The sequence below is a fragment of the Marmota flaviventris genome, chromosome 13 (assembly GCF_047511675.1).
Source record: "Marmota flaviventris isolate mMarFla1 chromosome 13, mMarFla1.hap1, whole genome shotgun sequence".
Lineage (NCBI taxonomy): Eukaryota > Metazoa > Chordata > Mammalia > Rodentia > Sciuridae > Marmota > Marmota flaviventris.
Genome location: NC_092510.1, coordinates 67678322 through 67702784, shown reverse-complemented (window position 1 = coordinate 67702784; position 24463 = coordinate 67678322). Strand labels below are relative to the sequence as shown.

Sequence of the window (24463 nt, the reverse complement as noted above, 5' to 3'; positions counted from 1 at the left end):
TGAAAGTATTGTGTCCAACTACAACTAAAAAATAAATATTTTTTTTTTTGAGAGAGAATTTTGATATTTTATTTTTTAGTTTTCGGCGGACACAACATCTTTGTTTGTATGTGGTGCTGAGGATCCAACAGGGCCGCACGCATGCCAGGCGAGCGCGCACCGCTTGAGCCATATCCCCAGCCCCTAAAAAATAAATATTAAAAAATATATATATTTGAGTTGTCAAATTCAAGACCACAAACGGATTATCTTATGTTTTCTTTCATAAGTTTTGGATTTTTGGTTCTTGTGTTTGTGACCCATTTTGAGTTGATTTTACACATGGAGGGTTGAATTTTGTTCTGTTTTGCCCAGTTGTGGGACTATTACGGAGGGCGGGGCTTTCCCCGTCGTACTACGGACCCCAGCATACACTGCGCGGGCCAACACGCCGGAGAGGGGAAATCCGGGCAGGCCTGGGGGTGTGGCTGCGTGGAAAGGCTGAGTTACAGACTAGTTCTGAGAACGCTTGCTACCACCGTTTGTGAAGGCGGTAGGCCCCGCGAGGGCCTAGCAGGCGGAAGGGCCTGCCACGCGACTTCCCAGCTCAGACATGCCACACCTTGTGACTGTTCTGGTCAGTCGGGACACTTTTCTTACCCAAGTTTCCCGCGGAAACGACTCTTGAAGAGGACCAATCACAGCAGAGAGTTTTGCTGGGCGGGCCAACCAGAGGCGAGGGTGGGAGCCGCGCCACTCGAGAGCTCCGGATTTGTGCTGGAAAGGGTGGACAGCCTTTGTAGGGATCTCGAAGGGAGCCCGAAAGGGTGCGGAAGTGAGCAAGCCCCTCTCGACTATGGTGGGGGCTACGGCGGGGTTACCCTCACCCATCAGAAACCCTTCGCAGGTGTAGCGGTTCACCCTCCTCGACTATGGCCCACCAGTCTTTCCTGGGCTCCCCAAAGGCTCGCGCCAGCTGCCTGGACCTGTGGAAGGAAAAGAACGACCGGCTCGTTCGACAGGCCAAGGTAACGTGGTTACTGGGACTCTTGCTTTGCTGCACCAGGATCCCAGAAAGCGCGTTTGCAGTGAAATTACCCCAGCCTTTGGGAAGGAGCACAGGTTGACTTCCCTCGAAGAGCAAAAAATGCCTGGAGAATGCACCCCTCTTTACTGTTGAAAGGGGAGCGAAAAAAAGACTCATTCTCAGTAACGTTCCCTCCCACTTTGGCAGGTGGCTCAGGACTCTGGTGTGTCTCTGAGGCGACACAAGTTGGTTCAAGACACACTGGAGGGACTCAGGGAGCTCCTCCACATTCTGCATGGTAAGCAGAGTCTTCTCCAGGATGGTCAGTTTGCGTTCTCCACAGCCAAGAATCTTCTGTATTTCTGGGATTGAGGTGATTACTTAGGGGACAGGGAGTACACAGAATGGGCCGGAGTGGAATTGTCTTTGTACATGGAGTTTCTCTTCTGCACCTGCCTGTGTATGGGCTCGGAAGCATGCATACACAATGGTAGCATGGGAAGAAGTGGTTTCCCGGATGATTTTTGCTCTTTCAGGACTGTCTGACCAGAGGACATGTTCTTCATTGAAGCTGTTTTGTTTGGAGTGGGATGATCTCTGGATTGGGATCTTATTTGGGAAAATTTTCATGTGAGAGAAGGAGAGTGTGTGAGTGAGAGAGCCTAAGATCAGCATCTGTTGCTTCAGGACTTCCTGCAGCTGTCCCTGTTCTCCCCTTGGAGCTGATTGTCACCTGTAACTTCATTATCCTGAAGGTGAGCCTAGCCCAGGGTTTCACTGAAGACCAGGCCCAGGATATACAACGGGGCCTAGAAAGAGGTGAGGGTCAGTTTGCCTTCTATTCCCCTGCCAGCTTTAGTCTGGATTTAAGTCTATCTAAGAGGTTGGGAGAAACAACAAAAGACATCATCTTCATGGAGAGAGGTGCCCTTCTGTAATTCTCTATGGGCTCCTCAGACCAGGTTGGGGTGTTATTATTGTAATCCTTGGGCTTTTGCAGAAGAGGAAAGACAGAGAGTATGGGGGAGATGGAGTATGTGGTCTCACCTTTGCTTTGTGTATGTGTACTCTATAGTGCTAGAGACCCAGGAGCAGTTGGGGCCCAGGCCAGAGCAAGGGATCAGGAAGTTGTGGGAGTCTGTCCTCCGTGCTTCCTCCCTTCTGCCCGAGCTACTGTGTGCCCTGCACCACCTGGCTGGCCTGCAGGCTGCCCTTTGGCTGAGCATTGACCGTCTTGAAGACCTGGCCTTGCTGTTGCAGACTCTGAATGGCAACCAGGTAATGGGGGAAATGATCTGAAGATGAGGGTGTCATCCCTCCTTCCTTCTCCACTGCTGCAGGTGCATGATTACTGGAAAGCCTTCTACATTTGTAGTCTGAAAACCTGAGTTTTCTGAGGGACTTTGGGTAACCTTGCTCTGGTTGTCCCATTGTGGGGGATTATCTTTAGGGCATTTTTTAAAAACAGCTTAATGAATTTGGTTACGGTTAGGGCTTTTGTGCATGATCTTACTGAAACTAACTCACAATCTCAGTCTTCTCAGAAGTAACCCGAACATGGTTACTAAACTGGCCCCATGACCTCATTGGCATATCCTGAATGAGAAGGCATACTAGAAAAGATCACCACTGCCCTAAATTATTATTCTTTCCTTTATCCTTCCTTCTCAGATATCTTTCTCTTAGAATTGGGGGAGCAGGAATCAGGAGGAGTCTTTAACTCAAGGAGCCCAAGACTGGAGAAGTGAGAGTGGTTTTAGACTTAGAGACTTGGTCCTTTTCTCTCCAGAATGGGGCCTCTAAGGATCTGCTGCTACTTCTAAAAACTTGGAACCCTCCAGCTGAGGAATCAGATGCCCCATTGACCCTGCAGAATGCCCGGGGTTTGAGGGATATCCTTTTGACAGCATTTGCCTACCGTCAAGGTCAGCTAGCAACCTGACTCATCCTTTCCCTTAAGGTATCCTCTGGGCTTATACTCTCCCTGTCATATCCCATTCAATTCCATGGAATTTTTCTGGGCTCACTTTCCCATCACATTTTCTACTTTATGGGCTTCTCTAATCTCACACCCTAATTGCACTCAGGCCTCCAGGAGCTGATTTCAGGGAGCCTACCAAGGGCATTGAGCAGCCTGCATGAAGCAGCCTCAGGTCTGTGTCCACGACCTCTCTTGGTTCAGGTGTATACAGCATTAGGATCCTGTCTTCGTAAGATGGTAAAGATAGCCCTGAGGGGTGGGCATTATAAACAGCATTTTCTTTTTGTTGGTAGCTGAGGCCTATGTCCTTTTACCCCTCTAGGGAAATCCACAGAGAGCTTTGCTGTACTTGATTGCAGCCCTGAAAGGGGGATCAGCCTGGGGTCTTCCACTTCTGGAGGCTTCCAGATTATATCGGCAATTGGGGGATACAGCTGCAGAGCTGGAGAGTCTGGAGCTGCTGGTTGAGGTAAGTAACTGTCAGATGAATATATAGGGTGGAGAATGGCTGAGGTGCTGGTGTTGGAGTAACTAGACAAGATACAAGTATAAGGAAGTATGACTCCCAAAGATTATAGATATACTTTCTTCTTTCTTTCCCATTTAGGCCTTGAGTGCCACCCATAGCTCTGAAGTTCCACAGCTTCTCATTGAGGTAGAATTGCTACTCCCACGACCTGACCCAGCCTCTCCCCTTTACTGTGGCACACAGAGCCAAGCGAAGCACCTGTTAGCAAGCCGATGCCTACAGATGGGGAGGTGAGGTTCCCTCTTGCTCAGCTGAGCTCCCCTTCCCACTTCATGCCTTCCCCAGGGTATGACTCTAGGTTTTTTGTTTTGTTTTGGTACTGAGCATTGAACCCAGGTGCACTTAACTACTGCTCCACATCCCTACCTCTTTTTGGTATTTTTATTTAGAGACAGGGTCTCACTGAGTTGCTTAGGGCCTCGCTAAGTTGCTGAGGCTGGCTTTGAACTTGTGGTCCTCCTGCCTCAGCTTCCCGAGCCACTAGGATTATACGTTGTGCACAACTGTGCCCAGCCATGACTCTGTTTTTTGTTCCTGTGAGTTGGGTGATGAATGAGGCAATGGTAGGACATAGGTCTCTACTCCCCAGTGTCCTGCCTTACTGCTGAACCTGATCTGAGGGCTTTTCATCCAGACAATAACTTCTATCTTTGAAACACTGAAATCTCCCCAATCCATTCTGTAACTGAGGTAGATCCATGCAGAGCCAGGGTTGTAGGCCTAGACCTCACCTTCTTTCTTATTCCTCAAGGCCTACAAGCATCCCTTCATTAGCAAGGAGAGAACGTTTTACCTGAAGCCCTTGGAAGACCCTGCTAGGGCTTAAGGTAGTGTTCATGTGTTATGACTTTCCAGGGCAGAAGATGCTGCAGAGCATTACTTGGACCTGCTGGCCCTGTTGCTGGATGGCTCAGATCCACGGGTAGGTTCTCCATAATGAAATGGGAGGGTTGAGGATTCCTTTGGAGTAGAGCAGAATGATTGTTCTGCTTTTCCCTCTACTATTCTGTCTGTCCATTATGGAAGACCAGGCTCTATATGGTCTTTATAGTACCAGAGCCTGGTGAAGAGATCTCTTCAAGACATGCATCCTTCTCCCACTCTAGTTCTGCCCACCAACCTGCCCCCCAGGACCTTGCATGCCTGAGGTGTTCTTGGAGGCAGCAGCAGCACTGATCCAGGCAGGCCGAGCCCAAGATGCTTTGACTGTATGTGAGGAGCTGCTTACCCGCACATCTTCTCTGCTTCCCAAGATGCTTCAGCCATGGGAAGATGCAAGAAAAGGAACCAAGGAACTGCCATCCTGCCCACTCTGGGTCTCTGCTGTTTACCTGCTTCAGGGCCGGGCCTGGGTACAACTGAGGGCCCCAAAAGAGGCAATTAGTGAATTTAGCCGGTGAGCACAGTAAGCCACCTAGGGTTCTGGGGAAGTGTGGAAGAAAGATTTTCTGATTGGGACCTGGGTTGGTGAATTCTGTTCTTACCCACTCACCTGAATTTCTGAGTTTGATTCTTCTTTGCTCCTGCTCCATGTTCCATATCAGGTGCCTTGAGTTGCTCTTCCGGGCCATACCTGGGGACAAAGAACAAGGTGATTTAGAATTTCCGTTTTCCTTATCTCCTGGAAGGGGTGGAGGTGAAAGTGGGTTTCCTTTCCGTGTATCCAGCCCACCAGACTAGAAGACTTAAGAAAAGGGGCTCTAAACAAAAGAAGAGAGAGAGGGGAACTCGGGGTTTTGGTGATATGTGGTTGGGAAGACACTTATTGATTTTGGGTATGGTCCTCAGGGGCAGCTTCCAACTGTGAGCAGGAGTGTAGGTCAGATATGGTAGTGCAACATCTTCGGGCAGCTGCCCTGATCAGTCGTGGACTGGAGTGGGCAGCCAATGGCCAAGATACCAAAGCCCTACAGGACTTCCTCCTCAGTGTGCAGATGTGCCCAGGTATGTATGCTATACATAACATCAGTTATGCATGGATGTTCAGGGACAGAGAGGTCCACAGAGGAGGTACTTGGGCATTATTTGTGTAAGAGTGGTTTTCTGAGACAGGAGGGCTGAGTGAGATTATGCTGTTTAAAACTAGGATATATCTAAGTATGCACATATAAACATAGTATATATACAAGGCTCCCAAGAGTTCCCTGGTTTCCTGTGTCCTTAAGACACAAAGACCATGACTGCATTGGTGTGGGCTATGTGGGAATGGGACCAGCTGAGCCCTTTTTACTGGGCAGGTGACAAATCCTGGAAGAGGAATGGTTGTGAGTGATCTACTCTTGGTTTCATATGTGAGTGTAAACAAGACAGTCTCGCTAGTTCTCAGTTTCTTCTTTTATAAAATGATGCCTAAGCCTATATCAAATTCTAAATCTTTCTACTCTGGGGTGGGCTACAGGTAATAGAGATGCTTCCTTTCACCTGCTTCAGACTCTAAGGAGGCTGGATAGGAAGGATGAGGCCGCTGCTTTCTGTTGGAGGCTGCAGGCCCAAACTCAACTGCCACAGAAGGAAGCTACCTGGTGAGGGTTGCTGGCTTGGGGCTGAAGGACAGTTGGAATTGTGGAGTCCTTGGGAGTATTGGGGGTGATGAAGGAATGAAAGGGAGGGAAGGTTGCCTAACCTTTGATCTTTCACTCTTATGCATCACTCTTCTTGCTCTCCAGGTCTCTCCCTCTGTACTTAGAAATCTATTTGAGCTGGATCCATTCCCCTGACTGTGAAACCTTCCTTGAAGAGTTTCAGACATCTCTGCAGGAGCCTCACGACCTGTAGCTGCTATGTTTCCAAGAGCCTGAGCTGAGGGCCCAGTGAATCATCTCTGTGAGGAGGGCCTTCCCGCCTCCCCTTGCTTTACCCTCCATGGGTGATGTGACTGGAGCTGATCATTCCTATGTAACTCTTCTACTGGTGAAGTTGGTGGCAGTCTTGTGTGGTTTGGGATACTCCTTCCTTCTGGAGGAAGTATTCCCTGCTACCAACAAGTCATTGACTTTGCTTGTAGCATCTGTTTTTCCTGTTTCCCCTTTTCTTGTGTTGAGTAAAAATGCATATATATATATATATATATATATATATGAATATATATCTTGTCTGCCTAGTACATATACTTGGATGGGAAAGCTTTTGGGTGCTTAGTTGAGTGCTGGTTGTCAAAAGAACCCTCTCCCAATATTGACTGCCTGTGCTCCCCCCGCCTTTTATTTGTTGGTGTGTGTGTGTGTGTGTCGGGGGGTGCTAGCGATTGAATCCAGGCCTTGTATATGAACTCCCATCCTCTCAACATCATCTGTCTTATGAGCTGGAGGCCCAGCTATGATGGAAAGACTACACTAATCCTCATTCAGTGCCTTAGTCCTTTACAGACCCAAAGCCCAAATCCTGTGCTAGGTGACAGGAGTTAGGTATGGAGGGTGACCTAGACAGGCTTTTCAAGTTAATGGCAGGTTCTTAATACTGAGGAGGGACAACCAGATCTCTGAGTCTATCAATGACTCCTCACCTACTTCCTAATTCTAAATTCTAGAAACTGAACTCATTTCAGTCAAACTTGTCTGTGTGGATGGGGGGGTGAAGTGTGATTTGAGTCAGCAAGCCCCAAAGAACCCTATTGACGCCAGTCAGGGCCAACTGTCATTGTAACTGAGGGACTTCTAATTCCAGTATGTAATTTTCTTGCTGCCTTGGATGATATTGGCTCTGCTTTGTGTTCTGTGGCTGCCTTTTGACCTCTTTGGACTCTGAATGTGCTCTCCTCCAGGCATCTATATTAATACTCTATGGTAAGGGAAGCACCCCTCCCTTAAGCACTCGGAAACGGTAAAACTCGTGGGATTAACTTGGGGAGGGTGCAATGACAATGGGGTAGCCCGGATGAAAAGCTGGGGTGCTAGTCAAAAGAGCCAGAGTAGGGGTTGCTGGTGCCAGTATTTTGTTTTTGTTTTTGGTGCTCGGGATTGAATTCAGGGGCACTTAAGGACTAAGTCACATCCCCATCCCTTTTTATTTATTTATTTTTATATTTTTACTTTGAGACTGTCCACATTGCTTAGGACTTCACTAAGTTGCTGAGGCTGGTTTTGAACTTGCCATCCTCGTGCCTCAGTTTTCCAAATTGCTGGGCATGTGCCATGGCACCTGGCTTGGTGCCAGTGTTTTAAAGAATCAAGAAGTGTTTGTGTGGTGATGGAATAAAAGGATCCCCAGGTTTGTGGAGAAACTGTGTGGATTATCACTACAACAGAACTAGACTAATAGAAGAGTTCAATCCATTGTGCCAGGTTCTTCTAGGGGGATAAACTCGGAAGCCAATGAACTGGAGCCAAGTGGGAGAGTCCGCCTCCAAAGGCTTAAAGGCTCTCCTTTTACTAGTCGATCTGGTCCAGTTTCTTCCGCTGATTGGTCTAGACTCACAATCCGTCGAGGAAGCGTAGCGTTGCGACCAATTGACGTGGCGTTACTAGGCGTGTTGTATCCCTGAGGCGGGACCCAGGCCATAAGCTAATTTTCTGATTGGCTGTGGTCTCTGGGTTGCTGGGGAGAGGCGCGGAGAGGCGGGCGCGAGTTCCCAGGGCAGGCGCTGATTGGCTGAAGTGAGAGCGGCTTTCCTTCCGATGATTCGGCTTTTCTCGACTCAGTCTCAGCTAAGCGTTTGCAGCCGTCGTTGGAGTCTTCGCTGCCGCTGCCTCCTCGCGAATCAGCCAGCGTCTCCCGCCCGCCCGCAGCCCGAGTGCCGCTGGGAGGAAGCGAGAGGGAGGCCCCCTGTGGGTTTGTAGCTGCTGCTCGCCATCCCTCCCCCAGCCTGGGAGAGCCTAGCCCCGGCCCAGTCGGTCGCCTGCCACTCTTGTAGCCGTTACCCGCGGGCCGCCACAGCTGCCGACCGGGAGAGGCGCGCGCCATGGCCTCTGGAGCCGAGTGAGTGTGTGCGCGCGCCCGCCAGCTAGTTGCGGGGGCGCGCACCGCGGGATCCGCCGCGCTGGGTAGGCCCCGGTCGGGCCTGGCCGGGGGCGCGTCTGAGAGGTGGAGACCGGGAAGGTGGGAGAGGAAAGGAGAGGAAGCGGGCAAACGAGGGCCCGTGGGCCCGCGTCCCAGCGCGCCACCTAGGCTGTGCTTGTGTTGGGCCCGGGTCGGAGCCTGGGCGAGATCGTGCTGTGTCATGCAGGCCCCGGCCGGCCTGATTGACCCTCTCGGAACTGCGGCCCCGGCGTAGTGAGGTCTTACGTCTCACGCTGCTTGCGCGGATCCCCAGGGCCTTGAGGCACCGGTCTGCGAATCCGCATACCACCCGTGGACGACCCTGGGCCCACGAAGAGAGCAGGCCCCGCGAGCCCGCAGCCCCAACTGGGCCCGGTGGGCGTGGACTTTGGGCCACGTGAAGGCCTCTGGAGCCTTGAGACTCAGGCTGCGGTTCCGGGCGGGGGAAGTCCCAGCGAGCTCAGGAAAGCTCACACTGGCCCTTTTGGAGCTGGGACTACTTGGCCCGAGGTTGGCATCCTCAGCCACCTGAGTTGTGAGGGCCTGTTCAGGAAAGGGCAGCCCCTGCCTTTCGCCTCTGGCCATCTTCCTACTTTAGGCCTACGAGGAGGCTCTAGAGAGGTCCTTGCTAAAGTTTGAAGCTCACTTTCTGTTTTGTGGCCTTCCCTACACTAAAGCTTTCGTGACTTGCAGGTTGGAGTTACCCAAACCCTTCAGGGAAAAGACACACGCCCCTTTTCTGAAACAGCTACCTAGAGAAATTCTCTGGGCCTTGGGGGTTTCTGGCCCTACCTTCATCTCTCAGGAAAGCATCAGATAAAACCTGGCCATCTCAGCCTATTCTGCCTAGAATCTAGAGGTTTAGATACAAAAAAAACCAAACCAAAACAAAACAAAAAAACACGTTCTACTAAAAACTTGTATGTAAATCACCTTCCTGCTTTGAAGAGATTAGTGTTTTGAGGTGTGTTCCTTTTTTTCAAGTTTCTGAATTGGGATGAAGTATTACTCAGTTGCTTAATTAAAAAGGTGATTGTTGATGCCTAAAATAGGCTCTCAGGTTATATCCAGCTAGCCTCTGCTTTTCAAAACTAAAAATCTAAAATTCTTGTAACCTGGAATCACTAGCAGTTTCTCACCTCTAGGTCATCTTAATGACTTACTGAATCTCCTCCAAGTCTCCTGTGGCCTGTTGGTTCTGGAAAGGACCTGAGTCATGCATAAGACAATGGGGAATGTTCCCAAAGAACCTCCAGAATTGCTGTTAGCCTATGGTCAGGCTGAATTCACTCTTTTACTGATCTCCACAGATAAGGAATTAGAGGTCTTTTGTTTGTTTTTGGTACCAGGGATTGGACCAAGAGGTGGATTAACCACTGAGCACATCCCTGTCTCCCCTGCCCTCCCACTTTTTTCTCTCCTTGAGACAGGGTCTTGCTAAGTTGCTTAGGGCTTCGCTAAGGTTCTGAGGCTGGCCTCCAACTTGTGACCCTTCTGCCTCAGCCTTCTCTGTTGCTGGAATTACAGGTGTGTGCCACCACACCCGGCTCTCCAGTCCTTTTTATTTTGAGACAAGGTCTTGCTGAGTTGCTGAGGCTGATTTCGAACTTGTGATCCTCCTGGCTTAGCCTCCTGAGTTGCTGGGATTACAGGTGTGTGCCACTGTGCCTGTCCTAGAGGTTTTTACCTTAAGTGAAGGGCATATCACTCTTTAGAGGTAGGGTCAGTAATGGTAGGCATATTGGAGGTTTTTCTAGAATGCAGTTTTGAGGTTAATATACAAACTATGATGACTTGAAGCAACTGGCATTTTATTTTTTTCCAGCCCCAGTCTTGAAAATCAAACAGGAAGATGGACAGTCCTTGGGGGGAGTATAGGATGGTATTTTGATGGGTTGGGGGTAGGCAGGAGAACTGGTAAGTTTACATAGGTTGCCCTGGGCAGTCACATTGCCCATACTAGAGTGTTGATGATTTTTGAAAGAGTCTACCTGCTCTGCAGCACTGTGCCCAGAATGGCACACTTTTAGGATGGAGGAGTAAAGTTACAGATGAGGAAACTACTATTGGAAATTAGTTTAAAAGCAGTAGTAAAGATAGAACCAGCCAGATGTGATGATGCATGCTTGTAATCCTAGTGACTCCAGAGGCTGAGGCAGGAGGATCGCGAATTCAGAACCAGCCTCAGCAACTTAGGCCCTAAAATTTCAGTGAGTCCCTGTTTCTAAATAAAATATTAAAAAGGGCTGGGGATGTGGCTCAGTGGCCGAATGTTCCTGGGTTCAATCCCTGGTACCAAACAACAAAAAACCCAAAACAAAAACAACAAACCAGAGTGAAGATTAGCAGAGAGCTTATCACTTTGTAAAATGAATGGGTTTATTTGATATTCTAGAGCCCATGCATCTTATCTATTTTCCAAATTGTGAAGGTGTATCTAATGGCAATACTATTTTGTTAGCAATATTCCTAGCTCCTAGAACAGTACCTGGATTACAGTAGACAATTGTTGAATGAAGAAATAGTTCTATTTTTTTCTTTGGTTAACACATTTGCCCAACCTTAGTGAGAAGAGGTAACTCTTCAAAGGGAGAGCCCATTGAATCTAGTATGTGATGGAGAGAGCTAGCTAAAAAATTGTTTTCATTCACTATTTGGTGAATGATCCTACCTTCTAGGAAGTGAAAGAAATTGAGTTTAGACTATGGCAACCTTAATTTGGATGAGAGGGATTTGAATTTGTCCCATGTTTTAGCATTTCTTGGTTTTGACTTGATGAACGAACTCTATGAAGTTGTGTGCCTTTGCAGAAATTACTGTGAAGTTCCTTTAGACTTGATTCTGACTAATTGCCTGCCTGCCTCTTTCCTGGGGATTGAACCAGGGCCTCACATATGCCAAGCAAGCACTCTTCTCTGAGTACATTCCTAGACCTTTTAAAATACTTTTTATTTTGACCAGGCAGATCTCCAACTTGAGATCCTGTTCCTCAATCTCTCAAGTAGCTGAGGCATGTAGAACCCCTGCCCAATTTTGAACCTCTTTCTGAAGGTTCTAGACTGTTAAATGTTTTTTCTGAATATGATAGTTTCTGTGTGCTTGGTTTTCTTTTTCTTCCGTGTGTGTGTGTGTGTGTGTGTGTGTGTGTGTGTTGGTACTATGATTGAACCTAGGGGCACTTTGTCACTCAGCTACATCTCTATCTGCTTTTAAAAAATTATTTATTTATTTATTTTGAGGGGGCCTTGCTAAGTAGGCTGGGCTGACTTCTCGAACAGACCAAGGATCCTCTTGCCTCCGCCTTCCAAGTCTTTGGAATTACAGGCGTGCAGCCACTACACCTGCCTGTGCTTGGTATTCTTGTGGTACTTGGGAAAGCTCTGGCATTGAACAGGTCTATCTTGTGAGGAGAGTAGTGCTAAAAATTCTGCTTCATTGTTCCCCAGCTTGCTTGGTGAGACTTGGTGTCCCCAGGCCCCTAAGGGAAGTTGTCTAGCTCAGTTTATTCCTTGGAAGGTTAGCATAAAAAAGAGCTTGTGTTTTGCTTTGGAGTACTAATCATGATGACCATTAGAACCTTGTTACAGGCATTGTGTTGAGTATTTACACTCATTATCTCACTTAAAATGGTAAATCTCTTTATTATTTATTTATTTATTTAAAAAATTCTTTTAAAAAAGTAAATCTCTTGAAATAGGTACTACTGCAGTCCCCATTTTACAGATGAGGACATCAAAGTCCAGAGAGATTAACTAACTTGCCCAATGTTGCAATTAAACATTGGCAGTGTTGGGATTCAGATAGGTCTGACTGCATCGCTCCTGCTCTGAACTGATGTTTTATACAGTTTTAAGACTTATTTTCATTTCTCTTAATTATTAGAGTTAATAGAATGAGGAATGTAATATAACTGGATACTGCTCCTTGTTTTCTTGATTGAATTTCTTTCATCTGAGTTCTCTATAGGAATACCTTCACCTATCCACTTTGTTTCCTAAGTGTGTGTTTTTTGGAGACTGTTGGGGCCTCTAGATATGGGGTATCTATTGGAACTGACTTTGTTTCCTCCTTCTAGTTCAAAGGGTGATGACTTATCAACAGCCATTCTTAAACAGAAGAACCGTCCCAATCGGTTGATTGTTGATGAAGCCATCAATGAGGACAACAGTGTGGTATCCTTGTCCCAGGTAAGTTGGGTAGACACTCCAGTCTTTCTTTATTGCACTGGAGGGATTTCCCCAGGTTTCTTTTCTCATTTTTCTTACAGTGGCAGCAGATAGAGTGGGGTTTACTGGGAATCCCAGTCTCCAGGGCTGCTGCTTACCCCATTTTGCCCAGTGACCCAAAGGCCTTAACCTTCTTTCCTTAGCCCAAGATGGATGAACTGCAGTTGTTCCGAGGTGACACAGTGTTGCTGAAAGGAAAGAAGAGGCGGGAAGCTGTGTGCATTGTGCTTTCTGATGACACATGTTCTGATGAGAAGATTCGAATGAATAGAGTTGTTCGGAATAACCTTCGTGTACGCCTAGGGGATGTCATCAGGTGTGTGTGTGGGGTTCTTGGCCCCTCAGGGATGGGAGGTCAGAGACATCCTGCATTAAAGGCAGTATTCCCCTATGTTACAGCCAGTATGATTTCCTTGGCAGCTGCTGGTACAGGAAGCCACCTGGCCATGGGAGGACCTATGCTTCAGAGTTCTCTTTAGGTTTCAGTTCTGTCTTCCTGGACTTCAAAATCTACCTCTGCATAGCCCATGAGACAAGTTGACGTTTCTGTGACTCTTGATGCCTTTGTTTTTTCTTGTTAGAGGTATAAGCCATCATATCTTAGGATGAGGGTATATAGCTGCCAAATAGCCTCCTTATTTACTACTGTGTTCAATGAATGGTTTGTGATGGGGCTAGAATGAGGTGGGAAGCGTATGAAAGGTGGGCTTCTAATGGTTCTTTTAAGGATGTAAGTTAATCTAGGAGAGTGGTATGGTTGGAGCCAGACCCAGGATAGCTTCAGTGTGAGTGATTTTGCTTGTTCTTATATAAATGTAAATGAGAGGCTTCCCCAACTACCAGTCACCTGGCTAAGATCATCTAAGGCTTCTGATTATTTTTCATGGACTCTTCTTCCTGAGGATGCTTATTACTTTCTGAAGATTTTCTGACCATGTGGCTGAGATTATTTTTTCACTTCTATTTCCCTGACCATGACACTTGTCTGACTAAGGCCTCTCTTGTATTATTAAGTCACTAGTATTAGCTAGAAGGAATCATCCTTGGATGTCATTCACTGAAGACTCTAGTAGTAGGGTTGTATGTGTCTTTTTTGGTGGGACTTCCAAATGTTCTTAATTTTGGCTCACTGATTAGGAGTGGGCTGCCCTAGTAGCCTCTTTTAGTAGCTTTTGCTACCCTACCCTGAGTGTGACCTGTCTTAGTTCTGCTTTGCTGTTCCTTTGCCTTCACTCCAACCCTGCTCTCCTTCCTCTCTTCACCTAAAGCCATCCCTGCCTTTTCTTTTTCGCTTGCCATCAGCTGTCTGTGCCAGGCCCTTTCGGACGCCCAGTGCTTGGGGCTGCAGTGTGGTTGGTAATGTGGAGTCTGCTTGTCATCCTCAGCATCCAGCCATGCCCTGATGTGAAGTACGGCAAACGTATCCATGTGCTACCCATCGATGACACAGTGGAAGGCATCACTGGCAATCTCTTTGAGGTATACCTTAAGCCGTACTTCCTGGAAGCTTATCGACCCATCCGGAAAGGTGAGAGATAATTCTAGGAACTGAGTTTTAAGGATGTTTGTGGGAATACTTTAGAGTATTGGAATATCTTTTTCTCATTTTCATATATATGTGTATAACACATGTATCTTACTTACTATGTGTCTTCTCTGCCTCTGTGTTCCCAAAGAGTAAGCTGTCCTCTTGTCCTCTCGTGTCTCTGAAGTGAGAAGGTGGTTCATTTTAGCTGTGTTATAGTTAAAAAGTGCATAACTCTACCATTGATGGTTATAGTAGTGAAAGCTTGGTCTGTCTCTACCCTGGAAGTTATATTTTATGGGCTTTACTGAGACAAGGAGAGGTGGAGTGGGGCAGAATAGGGCAATATGTAGTGATTTGCCATTTTAGACCTTAAGGAATTCTCATTTGGTCTGGTAGTTGACCTCTAACTGCACTTTTACTGCTTGCTCTTTTAGGAGACATTTTCCTTGTCCGTGGTGGGATGCGTGCTGTGGAGTTCAAAGTAGTGGAGACAGATCCCAGCCCTTATTGCATTGTTGCTCCAGACACAGTGATCCACTGTGAAGGAGAGCCTATCAAACGAGAGGTGAGTTTGCTCCCTGGCCCTAGTACCCGTTTCGTTGTATTTAGTGTGGGAGTCATGTTGCAACTGTTGAGACTGGGTGCTTTTTGGACTTAGCTGCTTCTGGAAGTGGGGAAACCTCCCCAATGTACATTTCTGGGCCCATGTGTTTTTTGGAGAACCCAATACCAGGAATTTTAGATTGAACCTAAAAGTTACAACAGATTGGAATATTTTTTTCTTTTTTTCTTGTTGCACTGGGAATCAAACCCAGGACTTTGTGTACTCTAGTCAAGTGCTCTGCAACTGAACTGTCAGCAGCCCTGGAATAATTTTTGAAATGAAGCTAATGGATGACATCCAGGCCTGTGCCCCATTCCCAGAGTTTCTAGTTTTAGGTTTTAGAGAGTCCTTTCCAGAAAGAGTAAGGGCTGTGTGAGAGGAAAGGACTGTGCCTTGGAATTTTTGAAGTAGTTCTTTAATGCAAGATCCCTTTAGACAAGAATCTTGTCATATTCATACAGCAGATTTTTCCACACCAGTTAATGGAATTATTTGGAGAAACTCTTTATTTTAGCTGATAAAATATTCCTGCCTTCTCCTTTCTTTGTCTCTCCCATGTTCAGGATGAAGAAGAGTCCTTGAATGAAGTAGGCTATGATGACATTGGTGGCTGTAGGAAGCAGCTAGCTCAGATAAAGGAGATGGTGGAGCTTCCTCTGAGACATCCTGCACTCTTTAAGGCAATTGGCGTGAAGGTGAGCTTCCTGGGCTTTATGGGTTCTAGTCTAGGATGGTAATTAATGTCTACACAACGTCTAATCCTCGGACTGTTTTCACTTATGGCTTGGATTAGAGGGGCATTGTTATCTTAGTTGGTTTTGGAGAAAGCTCTAAATTTATTAAAGCTACTGATGGTAAAGAATAGCAGGCAAGCTGGATGTGGTGGCACACATCTATAATCCCAGCAATTTGGGAGGCTAAGGTAGGAGGATTGCAAGTTTGAGACTAGCCTCAGCAAATTAGTGAGGCCCTGAGTAACTCAGTGAGACTGTCTCAAAAAAAAATAATAAAAGGGGCCTCTGGTTGTGGCTCAGTGGTCGCGCGCTTGCCTAGTATGTGCGAGTCACTGGGTTTTATAAAGGTATAAAAAATGTTGGGGAAAAAAAAAGAAATAATAAAAGTGCTAAGATGTTGCTCAGTGGTAGAGCGCCCCTGGGTTCAATCCCCAGTACCAAAAAAAGAAAAGACAAACTAATTATGTTTTTTTTTAAACTGGGAATTGAACCCAGGGCATTTGACCACTGAACCACACCCCTAGGCCCCCCTCTTTAAAATATTTTTTTAGATGTTAATGCACCTTTATTTTATTCATTTATTTATATGCAGAACTGAGAATTGAACCTAGTGCTTCACACATGCTAGCCAAGCGCTCCACCACTGAGTTACAACTCCAGCCCCCCAGCCCCTTTTTATATTTTATTTAGAGACAGGGTCTCAACTAAGTTGCTGGGGCTGGCTTTGAACTAAAAATTCTGCCCTCAGCTTCCCCAGCTATTGGGATTACAGGTGTGTACCACCGGGTCTGGCTCACATGTATTTTTTTTTCTTTTGGTACTGGGGATTGAACTCAGGACACTCAACCACTGAGGCATATCCCCAGCCCTTTTTTGTATTTTATTTACAGATAGGGGCTTACTGGGTTCTCAGCTCAGCATCTCGCTGTTGCTGAGGCTGGCTTTGAACTCTCAATCTCCTGCCTCAGCCCCCTGAGTCACTGGGATTACAGGCGTGTGCCACCGCGTGTGGCTCACAAATCTTTTATACTGAGCATGTATGTGTACCTTTAAAAACATGAAAGCAGTTCTTAACCTCGTGGAGCCTGCAAAAACAATTCTCGCCATAATTTGCCCTTCTTTTAAGAACTTTGTCATTTAATAGAAGCAGACTTTAAGGAAATTTGCAGAGTGCTAGTGGTCCAGTACTACTCATCTAAGAGTGTAGCTTTCTGACCTTTTCTGTATCGTGGGACACACTGAAGATGAAATTAATACTTTGCCTTGTAAGCATTATACAAGTAATTTCATCTTCTATGTGAGCAGTTTCAATATCCTGCCTGTATGTGGGGCCACAGAAAAGATAGTTTCAAAGAGGAATATCTGTTGTTAACCCTAAGGAAAAGCATTCCGATATCATAATAAATTCTGGAAAACTGTGATTATAGAGTGAATGAAATTTTGACAATGAAGAATATAGACCATGTTTTTTTTAAATGGTTTAGCTGGTCCTTGGCATTTTGTCTTTAAGATCGAATTTATTCTAGTCCCAGGATCTTTAAACTCCCTTATAATAGAGTCTCTTAGGGTGGTTTCTGTGCTATTAGTCTCCTGTGGAAATTGCATTCATAAATGTTGCCATCTTTTTAGCAATATTTTCTCTGGTGTTGGCAGGACTGAGCTGAGTATGGCCTGAAGTAAATTGCCTAAGCAGCATTTACTTTCTTTTTTTTTGGCAATACTAGAGATTGAACCCAGGGTCTTACATGTGCTAAGCAAGCATTCTACCACTGAGCTGCATCCATATCCATGAAAGGTTTATTTTTGGGAGGTACCAGAGATTGAACTCGGGGGGGGGGGGGGGAACGACACTTAACCACTGAGCCACATCCCCAAGCCCTTTTTTTTGTGGTGCTGGAAATTGAACCATAGCCTTGTGCATGCAAGGCAAGCACTCTGCCAGCTTCCCTATATCCCCAGCCCCTTTTTTGTTATTTATTTATTTTTAAAGAGAGAGAGAATTTTTAATATTTATTTTTGTTTTAGTTTTCGGCGGATACAACATCTTTGTTTGTATGTGGTGCTGAGGATCGAACCCGGGGGCCGCACGCATGCCAGGCGAGCGCGCTACCACTCGAGCCACATCTCCAGCCCTTGTTTTGTCTTTTGAGATAGGGTCTTGGTTTGTTGCTTAGGGACTCACTAAGTAGCTGAGGCTGGATTTGAACTTGGCAATCCTCATACCTCAGCCTCCCAAGCCACTGTGATTACAGGCATGCACCACCACACCCAGCCTCCTCCATGGCTTATTCTTATTGGTGTTAGGGTTAAACCCTGATTCTCACCCTCTCTAGAGCCCTAGTTGAGCCATTTTAAGATGGGTAGCATTGGGAGAAGATGAAAGTCTGAACCTAATCACACTCTGTATTGGTTCTTAGCCTCCTCGGGGAATTCTCCTCTATGGACCTCCTGGGACTGGGAAGACCTTGATTGCCCGAGCTGTGGCAAATGAGACTGGAGCTTTTTTCTTCCTGATCAATGGTAAAAGTCTTGGTTCATCTTGACTTTGGCTAGACCCAACTTTGAGCTGAAGAGCTCATGGACGAGTGTCCATTTGCATCCATGCAGTTGCACATACTTTGGTATCTTCTGGTAGGGTGTATTACTGGATAGATAAGCTACAAATGAAAGATACTGTTGCTCCTTATCCTTTTCCCCCTTGAGAAAGATTGTGAACAGACTAAAGACATTTAGGAGGAGCAAACTGAAATGAGAAATCAAAAGGCACACAATTATTTGAGAGGGTTTGGGGAAGATGGGCTGAGATCACTTGGCTCTCTGAGAATGGTATTTACCTGGTAGAGGTCCAACTGGTATACTGCCTCCTTTTGACCAGTGGTCCCAGAGCATCTGCTATCTTCACACTTTTGGCTCTTCTGTGAGGAAAGTGTGCTGAGTCCTTTGGCTTCTCTCCAGCCTGCCCCTGATTGTCTTGGGATATTGGCTGTAGAGGTTACCACTTTCTTACCCGTGATGTTTCTATAGGCTGGGAAAATGAGAACTGATTTCTCATTTAGTATAGTTTTGTTAAAATGTTCTTTCTGAATCCTTTCAGGTCCTGAGATTATGAGCAAGTTGGCTGGTGAGTCTGAGAGCAACCTTCGTAAAGCCTTTGAGGAGGCTGAAAAGAATGCTCCTGCTATCATATTCATCGATGAGCTAGATGCCATTGCTCCCAAACGAGAGAAAGTAGGAGCTTACCTGAAGGATGGTGGGTGGTTGGAAGGTCTGATTTCGCTTCTTACCCGATAATCTTGTCTTGACAGACTCATGGGGAGGTGGAGCGGCGTATCGTATCACAGTTATTGACCCTTATGGATGGGCTAAAGCAGAGAGCACATGTAATAGTTATGGCAGCAACCAACAGACCCAATAGCATTGATCCAGCCCTACGGCGATTTGGTAAGGACCCCAGATTTCTTTCAACCCTACCCTTGCTCATAGGGAGATGATAGTTCTACTGGGTGTAATCTCCATGATCCCACCTCTGTCCTTATCTAAGTTAACAAATCCTGAGCTCTTTGCAATGATAGAGCCCCAGGGATTCTTTTCCTTTCCATATTTTTATCTAAAATGACCAACCATCCTGTTTGTCTGAGACTGACAAACCAGGTTTCCCAGGTCATGAAACCTTTAGTGCTAATGCTAGGAAAGCCTGAGGATGAGGTGGATGATTGCCTTAGGCCTGTTCCTTCTTCCCTCTGGACCCAGAAATGATCCCTGCACTGTCCCACAGGTCGCTTTGACAGGGAAGTAGATATTGGAATCCCTGATGCTACAGGACGTTTGGAAATTCTTCAGATCCATACCAAGAACATGAAGCTGGCAGATGACGTGGACCTGGAACAGGTGGAGTCTTGATGAGGGCTGACCAGGAATTAGGATATCTTTGTTTCTAAGAAGTTGCAAGGAACTGATTAGAGATGAGCTTAAGATGGGAGGAGATTGGTTTTGATTCCTAGGGAGGGGAAAGAAAATGATCTGAAACTGAATCCAGGAAAAAAGTGATGTGTTTTAGTGATAATGCAGTAGAGTAAAGCAGAATTGTTGGGGTAACTTTATTTCCACTGTCCAAATTCAGGCTTGAGTACTGAAACCTCAACTGGTGGAGGGTCTGCTAGTATATGTGTTCAAGCAAGTGGAAGAGATCATGATTCTTTTATCCCTCAAGTTTCCTAAGGCAGCTGGGTCTTAGAGACAGAATATCAGTAGATATCTTTCTGCAGGTAGCCAATGAGACTCATGGACATGTGGGTGCTGACTTAGCAGCTCTGTGCTCAGAGGCTGCCCTGCAGGCCATCCGCAAGAAGATGGATCTAATTGACTTAGAGGATGAGACCATTGATGCTGAAGTCATGAACTCCCTGGCAGTGACTATGGATGATTTCCGGGTAAGGACTATACCCCCACCTGAGATACACACACACACACATACACTTTCCCTCCCGTGGGAAGTCTCATCCCCGTTTTTATTTATTTTTTCCTTTTTAGTGGGCCTTGAGTCAGAGCAATCCATCAGCACTGCGGGAAACTGTGGTAGAAGTGCCACAGGTAACCTGGGAAGACATTGGGGGCCTGGAGGATGTCAAACGTGAGCTTCAGGAGCTAGTCCAGGTAGGGTAACTTGGTCTAGGAGAGTCCCTGACACAGTATGTTGTAATTGACCTGAGTGGTCTCAGGGTGTCAGCACATTCTCTGCTAGAATTGTGACACCACTACTCAGAAACCTGCTCCTAGGTAGCCAGGTTTTTAGCCCATAGAATGCACCATAAAGTGGTGGAGGGATTGATTCTGTTTGGTTATGTTTCTTTCAAAATATGAAGGTATGGGATTGGGGATTGCTTGCTGGCATGCACAATGCCCTGAATTCGGTCCTTGGCCCTGGGGGGAAAAAATGGAGGTAGCCTTGAATCTTCTTTCCTTTGCCTTCTAGTATCCTGTAGAACACCCAGACAAATTTCTTAAGTTTGGTATGACACCATCCAAGGGAGTCCTATTCTATGGACCTCCAGGCTGTGGGAAAACCTTGCTGGCTAAAGCTATTGCTAATGAATGCCAGGCCAACTTCATCTCCATCAAGGGTCCTGAACTGCTCACTATGTGGTTTGGAGAATCTGAGGCCAATGTCAGGGAAATCTTTGACAAGGTAAGGTATAAGAGGCTGGGCTATCTGTTCACTTGCTTGGGGGCAAGGTAGGATAGAAACTGATTCTTTAGGAGAGTCAAAATAGTCTTATTGGGCTGGGGTTGTGGCTCAGCGGTAGAGCATACGCCTAGTGCGTGTGAGGCCCTGGGTTCGATTCTCAGCACCACATATAAATAAATAGATAGATGGATAGAAAGGTGCTGTGTCCAACTATAACTAAAAAATAAATATTTTTTAAAAATCATCTTACTATTGTCACCTCGTCTGGGACATTGGAAATTACTTTTTTCCTTCTTAGGTCTGAGAGACTCAGTTGTGTTAATGCTAAGTTTTTGTTCCTTCCACAGGCACGCCAAGCTGCTCCTTGTGTGCTGTTTTTTGATGAGCTGGATTCAATTGCCAAAGCTCGTGGTGGTAACATTGGAGATGGTGGTGGGGCTGCTGACCGAGTAATTAACCAGATCCTGACAGAAATGGATGGCATGTCCACAAAAAAGAATGTTTTCATCATTGGCGCTACCAATCGGCCTGACATTATTGATCCTGCCATCCTAAGACCTGGCCGCCTTGATCAGCTTATTTACATCCCACTGCCTGATGAGAAGTCCCGTGTTGCCATCCTCAAGGCCAATCTGCGCAAGTCCCCGGTTGCCAAGGCAAGGTTGTGGGCCATAGGGCCTTGTGAGGCTGGTGTGGAGTGCTTTTTGGTTTCTGGACAGGGTTCCATTGGGGATTTCTGGGGTTAGGACTGGTCTAATAGGAGCTGGATATAGTAGTGGCTTACTCCTTTAATCCCAGGAACTCTGGAGGCTGAGGGAGGAGGAATTGCAAATTTGAGGCCAGCTCCGGCAACTTAGTGATACCCTTTCTCAAAAGAAAAAAATTAAAAAGGGCTGGGGATGTGGCTCAGTGATTAAGTATTCTTGGGTTCAATCCCTGGCACGCCCCCTTTTTTTTTTGTTTTTGTTTTAAGTAAAGGACTGGTGATGTAGCTCAGTGGTAAAGTGTCTATGGGTTCAATCCCCAGTACCAAATAATTTTTTAAAAATGGGTGAGGCAGAAGATGGGGCACACTGAAGTTGGAAGTGCTTAGGGAGCCTGAAGATCAGTATATCCCAGGAGATGAAAGGCTAAATTCTAAAGTAGCTGTGCTGCTGCTTTCAGGATGTGGATTTGGAGTTCCTGGCAAAGATGACTAATGGCTTCTCTGGAGCAGACCTGACAGAGATTTGCCAACGTGCTTGTAAGCTGGCCATTCGTGAATCCATTGAGAGTGAGATTAGGCGAGAACGGGAGAGGCAGACAAACCCATCTGCCATGGTGAGTCTGCATCAGTGGTGCCAGTGTGGGAAGCCAGGGAACAAGTCTCTGCCATGCCCTGGGCCCTGGAGTTGAGAATACGAGATATTTGAAAAGTTATCCTGCCTGAAAAAAATATTGAGTCAGGGCATTAAAGAGAGAATGCTGAGGTAAAGCATTCCACAGTATTTCCTTCCTCCTTGAAGAAAATCAAAGTATAACTGTGCAACAACAAACAGATAATGATGATGACCTGTACGGCTAAGTGATAGTGGCTATAGTTAAGGTTTCAGACTTAACTATAGCTCTATCACTGGTAGTGGGGGAAGAGGACATGGACCTACCAAAATATTTTTGTGTGTAAGCTCTATAAAGATGACTTGTTTCTCACTTTATCATGGTTCCATGTTTGTGACTTAAGAAAGAAATGAGTAAGTGGCTTTTTTTTTTTTACCTTTTGGGAAGAGATCTGTGACATCTCTCCTTCAATAAGATTTTATAAAGTAATGATGTATTAATGCTTGGAAGCAGACTTGTAAGCCAGAGCAATGGGGGTGGCCTCTCAGTGGAAGAGATAGGGTTTGAGAGAGTTTGGATAAAGGGATAAACAACCCAATTAACTCGATCTAGTAGTAGGGTTGCAGGAATTGGGAAAACCCAGGTTTATTTAATTAAGCACATGTGTTACTGGAAGCAAGGCCATTACATAGGGAGTAATTCTATGTGGTAAACCCTGAGAGCAATTGATATTTTCTTTTTGAACTTTAGATTTATTGAGGTATAATATTTATGCAGTAATATGCACTGCATCCTTTTTAGATACAATTTCTATGCTTTTTGACAGATGTGTATTTAAGTTCTATAACTACTCTCACTGTTTAAGTTTCCTCAGCCCATTTAGTCAGCATCTTCTCCCTTTATTAGACCCTGACAAACACTGATGTGATTTCTATCCTTGCACTTTTCCCTTTTCCAGAATCCATTGACGAGTTTTAAAACTAATGTGACTAATGGCTTCCCTAGAGCAGAGCAGTGACTCAATTTTAGAAAGTTTGGTCTGGTATCTTAGGCAGATTAGATTGAGGACCAGGAGACAAATAAGCTACTGCAGTAATAGAAGGGTGGGGAGACCAGGGACAGAGTCAAATCTGGGTCTTAACTAGCCAGGGCGGTCTGTATTTACCAATTTTTTTTATAGGAAGTAGAAGAAGATGATCCAGTGCCAGAGATCCGCAGAGATCACTTTGAGGAAGCCATGCGCTTTGCCCGTCGTTCTGTCAGTGATAATGACATTCGGAAGTATGAAATGTTTGCTCAAACCCTTCAGCAGAGTCGAGGTTTTGGCAGTTTCAGGTAATGGTTGGGGGCAGTGGGCAGTTCTTAAGTTGCTTTGGGGACCTGTGTAAAGAAGATGACGAGAGTCCTAAAGAATGTAGAGTGAAAAGCCTACACAGGTCCTATCCTTACCCTCTTTTTTTTTTGTCTTTTCTCTTAATATACAGATTCCCTTCAGGGAACCAGGGTGGAGCTGGCCCTAGTCAGGGCAGTGGAGGTGGCACAGGTGGCAGTGTGTACACAGAAGATAATGATGATGACCTGTACGGCTAAGTGATGGTGGCCAGCGTGTGACGAGCTGGCCTGGTTGGACCTTGTTCCCTGGGGGTGGGGGCGCTTGCCCAGGAGGGACCAGGGGTGCGCCCAGGGCCTGCTCCATTTCTCAGTCTGAACAGTTGAGCTACCAGTCAGACTCTGGACAGGGGGTTTTTTGTTGCAAAAAATACAAAACAAAAGTGATAAAATAAAAGTGATTTTCTTTTGGGAGGTGGAGAGTGAATTAACCAACAGAGAATTGGGCCTTTGGGCCTGCGCCATTTCTCTTGTAGTTTGGGGCAGTGCAGGGGACCTGTGTGGGGTGTGAACCAAGGCATTACCACTGACTCCTACAGTAAAGCATCTGCACGTCACTCAATGCTGCCCGAGCCCTCCCTTCCCGTAGCCAACCTGGGTAGGTGGGTGAGGGGCCACAGTTGCTGGGTGTTTATATAGAGAGTAGGTTGATTTTATTTTACATGCTTTTGAGTTATTGTTGGAAAACTAATCACAAGCAGTTTTTAAACCAAAAATTGACATGTTGTAAAAGGACAATAAACGTTGGGTCAAAATGGAGCTTGAGTCCTGGCCCTTGTGCCTGCTTCTTTTTCTGGGAAGGGCCTTGGGCTACCCCTCATTGACAAGGCACAATCCCAATGAAGTCTTGGAGGTAAGATCACACCCTTTTCTGACTGATGAACATTGGTATGATATCTCCTGCTGGCTCACTGTGTATCTGCAGTTATCACTGGATAGATTTGCCGTGGAAGAGGAGCAGCCTGATGGAGCTGCATCTGTGGAGAATGT

At 46.2% G+C, this 24463-nt stretch overlaps 2 protein-coding genes across 3 annotated transcripts; both read left to right on the top strand.

The window, feature by feature from the left end:
• Positions 1-224: 224 nt before the first annotated feature.
• On the top strand, positions 225-6597 carry Fancg (FA complementation group G). 2 transcript variants are annotated; one of them, XM_027931067.3, is made up of 15 exons: positions 225-616; positions 887-1007; positions 1214-1304; positions 1694-1825; positions 2082-2284; positions 2796-2931; positions 3094-3224; positions 3310-3456; positions 3595-3746; positions 4372-4438; positions 4623-4912; positions 5061-5107; positions 5305-5460; positions 5915-6038; positions 6183-6597. In XM_027931067.3, the coding sequence occupies exons 2-15, from the start codon at positions 912-914 to the stop codon at positions 6289-6291; spliced, it is 1881 nt and encodes a 626-aa protein (XP_027786868.2). In that variant the 5' UTR covers positions 225-616; positions 887-911; the 3' UTR covers positions 6292-6597. The 2 variants fall into 2 exon arrangements, with proteins under 2 accessions (XP_027786868.2, XP_071456823.1); XM_071600722.1 differs by having other exon boundaries at positions 225-1007.
• A 1541-nt stretch (positions 6598-8138) lies between these two features.
• Vcp (valosin containing protein) lies at positions 8139-24232 on the top strand. Its single transcript, XM_027931068.2, has 17 exons — positions 8139-8430; positions 12566-12677; positions 12860-13032; positions 14102-14244; positions 14679-14809; positions 15412-15543; positions 18000-18102; positions 18677-18810; positions 18888-19023; positions 19358-19470; positions 19848-20012; positions 20113-20235; positions 20555-20767; positions 21115-21423; positions 21932-22087; positions 23265-23419; positions 23569-24232. Exons 1-17 carry the CDS (start codon positions 8414-8416, stop codon positions 23672-23674), a joined length of 2421 nt encoding a protein of 806 aa, XP_027786869.1. The 5' UTR covers positions 8139-8413; the 3' UTR covers positions 23675-24232.
• Positions 24233-24463: the final 231 nt, after the last annotated feature.